Source organism: Notothenia coriiceps, unplaced genomic scaffold, assembly GCF_000735185.1.
Source record: "Notothenia coriiceps isolate Sejong01 unplaced genomic scaffold, NC01 NC01_scaffold00000189, whole genome shotgun sequence".
Lineage (NCBI taxonomy): Eukaryota > Metazoa > Chordata > Actinopteri > Perciformes > Nototheniidae > Notothenia > Notothenia coriiceps.
In genome coordinates, this window is record NW_011332890.1 from 1,280 (window position 1) to 6,788 (window position 5,509).

Below are 5,509 nucleotides of genomic sequence, written 5' to 3' on the forward strand. Positions count from 1 at the left end.
TAACCATGCTTAAAAAAAAGGTAAGACGTTAGTGCCTGAGAGATGAGTGTATGTATACTATACATCTACATTGGCACAAAGAAAAGTGGCCGTTCAGCTGTTTGACTATAAACAGACTTCAATTTGTCACTGAGTGGGAAGTGTCAGATTAGGATTTAGTCCCTTTGTCCTATACTTCCCATAATTCACCAAATTGATTGTATTAGGCCATTGCTGTATGGTATACCAACTTATTTCAAAGTCCTTGCCCCAAATTTGTTTTCCTGTATTAAAGCGCAATCTAAAATGATATCATTATGACATCATTAGGGTCAATTTCTTTTTCAGACTTGAGAAAGCTCCACCAGAAAGCTTCACCAAAGACATGTATCCACTTTTTTTGGCCAGAAATGACATGTATTTAAATATATGTTTTTCCTTCACACCAAAGATTTAAACTCAGAGAAAGACAAAACAGTGTTGCAGTGATTTATTCTCAACGAAAAACACCGTTCTATTGCTCCTGTTTTACAGTGTTTGCAATGTAATCATCATGTATCAACAACTCTTGTTAACAATGTAAGAAAATCAAACTTGTTAAAAAATAGTTTCATTCAAACTAAGATCAGCCACTGCAGCACATCAGGGCTTTTAAGACACATGTGAAATGCACTAAGCTAGCATCTAATATAAACACCATTTCAAATTGAACCCAACATTTTGGTATATCCAGAGACTTTTTCGGATCATGGAATGAGAATGTTGTAAAGTCCATTAACAGTATAACACTGATAATACCTGGTAACATGTCAACAGTATGTGGATGTTGTGAGAGAACTAAATATACCTCAAAGTCTGAAATGCTGTATTTGTTGTTGGCAAAACTGGAATTAAATAACATTTGATAAAAACATCCAAGGGTTATCCCATACTAAATTAACCCTTCACTGTAATTACCAATAATCTATCTAATCTTATTATCTTATATTTTCAAGAGGAGAGTTTAATCTTAACAATTTAGTTTAAAGCATCCTTTTTTTCTTTACTTTTTTAAATCATGCTTTTACATTTGATGAAAAAACATAAAAATATATATCTCTGATTGTAAACAATTATTATTTGTGTTGTCATCACAGCCATACATTTGCAGCAAACTGTTTTTTTGTTTCTTATCAAGTCAGAAAAAATATACATTCAAGTTTGTTAAAGTGTTTAAACCCTACATGCTGGTACAGTGGATTTTCCTGCGTTGAATAATCATTTACAATACTTCATTTGTATTATTAAGTTGTCACTACTGATTTGTTCAAAGCACTGTGTAGATAAAATGTGTTATTTAATGCTTGCAAAATAGATGAATATGCATACTTCGTAATAAAATGTGTCTTACAGATCTTTGTGTAGTATATATCACCTCAGTAACACTTGGAAGATAGGCATTCATAAAACCTGGACAAGGCTTTAACAATCCCTCAGAAATAACATTATGAATTGACAATCAGCAGTTCTATGAATGCACCTGCTTATTGCCTGAACAAGTTAGATGCCGCCTATCACAGCGCACTGAGATTTGTCACTAATTGTAAAGCACTTACTCATCACTGTACCCTGTATGCCAAGGCAGGTTTGCCATCACTTACTGTAAAGAGGCTCAGTCATTGGTACACGTTTATTTATAAAGCTTTGTTGGGTAAACTCCCGTATTATATCTGCTCTCTGATAACACAGAGAGTAGCAAGCAGCTATTGTCTGAGATCTCATGATGTACTATTGTTAGATGTGCCAAGAGCAAGGACTGTCTTAGGTAAGAGAGCTTTTATGTGCGCAGCTCCACTTGCTTGGAACAATCTTCATCAAGAGTTGAAACTGAGCAATCTCCTTCCTCTGCATGTTTTTAAAGCTAGGCTAAATGAAATGCTCGTTGATACTATGGGCACTTGTAAATGTATCCTGTAAATATAATGTCCTTTATTATTTTATGTTTCATGTGGAAGAAGCAGGTCTCCCTTGAAAAAGAGATCTATGATCTCAATGGGACCAATCTGGTTAAATAAAGGTTTGAAATGAAATGAGATGAACTAACCAGATTCAAATAATACACAAAATCTTATTCGAGTTACACAGGATACTGTCTCACTGGGAAATAAGCGTATGATAGAAGCTTGAAATCATTGGGTGCTTGTCGTACGTTCAGATGTCTGGAGGCTGAAATGTACTGCGACAATTTTGGTGGATACAATTATCAACAGAACTATTAACAAAGGAAAAAATCATTAGAAAATTAATCAAATGAGACTTTATCTTAATAACACGTATTCATTGAGTCTCTCACTTATAGTCATTTTTGAAGTAAGAAGACAACCTTTTCGGAAGACTCCTCTTATATATTATTATGTTTTTTATACTTTATCAAGAATCCTTTGTTTTTTAAATGCACCATATAATATAAACTTGACCACTTTGGCACTTGAGTAATAAACAAATAAGAACCTCCATGCAAATGTTGATTTAAAAAAACTGCAAAAGAACATTAAAATAAGGATTTAAAATGTTTTTAAATGAACTGAAATAAATAGATGTATCTGTTTGTAAACATCTAACTTTCCCTTCCATATACACATTGAAAATAATTGAAATTAGTAAAAAAAAAATGAAACCACAGATGTCCAGGGTTTGTAGTGTGATGAATTAGTTTGAATTGATTTGGTTTGAAATAAAGATTATAACATTGGCAGCCGGGTTTATTATATTGTTCACTGTTTGCCATAATACCTTTTAAGTGCAAATACATTGTTCAGTACCTCCAAGGTTAGAACTGTAATAAGAAATACATATTGACTGTTGCCAATTCAAGTAAAAACAGATCCTGAGTCTTGTTTCATTAAAACATTTGAACTAGTTCAACAGTGTTACATTTCTTTTAGAGTGGGTTAGAAAGACTTAGTATAAAGACTGCTGTTTCTCTCTACTTCCAGTCTTTATACTAAGCTAGGCTAACCACATACTGACCAAACAGGAATCATTACCAAACACATACACAGAGAGAAAGGAAATTAACACATTTTCTAAAAGGATGAAATTTTCCTCCCTTATTAAAATAACCATAAACACTGATGTATTGACATTAGTCAACAGATACAAAAACAGGGTTGTATAACAGTTCAGAGTGGGCAAAATAAAGTTATTATGACCCAAGGCATATTGCCTAAACGAGTGGTGTGCCAGCTGCTCAGAAAAGGACAGGAAATCCCTTCAGAGGGTCATCAACACAGCCCAGAAGGTCATCGGCTGCTCACTGCCTTCTCTGGAGGAACTCTTCAGCCAACGTTGCCTCAACAGAGCAGGCAAAATAATTGCAGACTCTTCACACCCTGGAGATTTCCTGTTTGCTCTTCTGCCCTCCGGTAGACGCTACAGGTCAATTAAATCAAGGACAAACCAACTGAAAAACTGTTTCTACCCCAGAGCAGTACGAGAACTGAACACCGTCAAACGCTGAACTCACATAGTTACAATTTGCAACTGCACTACTTTTTAATAGTTTATTAACTTATTAATTGATCGACATCAGAGATGCAAAATATCATCCCTGTGTTTTTTATATTGCAAACTGTATTTAAATTATGTGCGTGCATGTATGCATGTTGGTATGGATGTGTGAGCATATGTTTATGTGTGTATATGTTTATATAGATATATATTTATTCGTTTTATGTGGAAATGCACTGCGAGGATTGCTGCTTTTTAAATTTCGTTGTACCTGATACGATGACAATAAAGGAATTCTATTATATTATATTCAAACCATGAATAGTTGCTAAGAAAGTATAATGGCTTACATGAGCTTACATTACATGGACTTGCTCAAAAACGTGGACATACTGTATCTCTCTGATTGCACTGTACAATCTCTTGTAGATTTTTCTTGCCAATAGCGTAGTGTTTAACAAAAGTAAGCTTGTCATAACCCGTTAGAGAAATATAAAAACACACTGGTTCTGAAATGTTGCGTACAAATGTTGAGTACAATTATAAAACCTAGAGTGTTTTAAAATAAGAAATATACTGCTGATGTCAGTGAATCCCTGTTTGAGGGCCACAGTGAGAAGTTGGACCCTGTGAGTGTGTTTGTGTGTGTGATTATGTTGCACCCTGCTCTGATCCCTCAGTGGTCCAGTTTACTGCAGTGCTCCCTCTCTATGCCTCATTGTCATACCCCAGCACTGGAGCCAGCCATCTCTCCACCTCCTCCACACTCAGCTCTTTCCTCCTGACGTAGTCCTCCACCTGCAAAAGAGCATTTTCACACTGTGAAACTTCCACACTCCTCCGTGTATGTTCACATTTCTGCTTAATGCTCATTATTTAAAAAATTCAATTCTATTATACTGCACTTATTTCAGAGTAAGTTGTCATATTCTTATTGTGTTTCCTTTTTTGTATATTTATATTACTTGTCAAATTTACTTTACTTGTTTGTTTGTTTTTTATTCATTTTTTTTAATGCTTTTTTTACACACTCATTTTTGTGTAAACTTACTTAGCAATAAACCCGGTTCTGAAACACAAGTGAGGTGTTTAGATTCCCCTCTGTTACAAATCCTTCATCAAAATATTAGTGATAAAATCCAAGTTAGGATCCTTCTATTGTTTTTTTATATTTATAAGGTGAGTCTCAACAGTTACTTAAAATATGACTCGAGTGATTTAGCATTCCTATGACATTGTTAGGCTATAAAGGAATGGATAAAGCAGAACCAGAGATAATATTATCTTTTTTTGCCCACGCATTCTTCTTCCTTGTTAAAACCTGACATCGACTTTACCCACAATGCAACTTAACCAGCTCACGATTCAGTGACCTGATAAGCTCACTTCTTTCTTGGAATTTTAAGTCACACAAGGGTATTTATCATAATTCACACGGTTCCATCTGGAGGGAAATAAAGGCCGGATTTATGGGGGGTAATACTGTGTATGTGAATGTAGAATAAAGCCGTTGGTGTCTCCCAGAAACGGCTCAATCAGAAACAAACCTCTTCTCTATAATTTTCTACCCCCGGTCAATGCATTCTTCCTCCCTGGTGGCTTGTATCCTTATGTTTAGCTAGTGTCAATCACCTCTTTTACAGGAGGTAGTTATCCATTAGTGAGCTTTTTATCTAATTGTTATCTTTTTGGTCTGTCCTCCATGCTTCTATTGCATTTCATTTGTTTTAAATAGTCTGTGATTAATTTCCGTAGTTCTGCTAACAAATAGTAAGATGACCGTTATCCAGTTGTGATGCAGGTCTATCAGTGTGCATCCAACTTTCTGAAAGGGGTCTCATTCAAATGTTATAAAGTGACTATATGAGGTAAAGATGTGGATGGGCAGTCTAACCTGCTCCTTGGTGATCTTCCCCACAGCAAAGTATGTGGCCTGAGGGTTGGAGAAGTAAAGTCCAGACACGGAGGCAGCAGGCAGCATGGCCAGGGACTCTGTCAGACAAATACCTACACACACACACACACACACACACACACACAC

General features: G+C 35.5%; 1 protein-coding gene across 1 annotated transcript in view; it reads right to left on the reverse strand.

The window, feature by feature from the left end:
- Positions 1 to 454: 454 nt before the first annotated feature.
- LOC104948022 (methionine synthase-like) overlaps positions 455 to 5,509 on the reverse strand; it is a 25,142-nt gene continuing 20,087 nt past the window's right edge. Inside the window, exons 19-21 of the mRNA XM_010774207.1 lie at positions 5,363 to 5,475; positions 4,196 to 4,266; positions 455 to 3,390 (exon numbers count right to left, since the gene is read on the reverse strand). Coding sequence (XP_010772509.1) covers positions 3,312 to 3,390; positions 4,196 to 4,266; positions 5,363 to 5,475 — 263 coding nt within the window. The 3' untranslated portion in view covers positions 455 to 3,311. The remainder of the gene's footprint in view (positions 3,391 to 4,195; positions 4,267 to 5,362; positions 5,476 to 5,509) is intronic.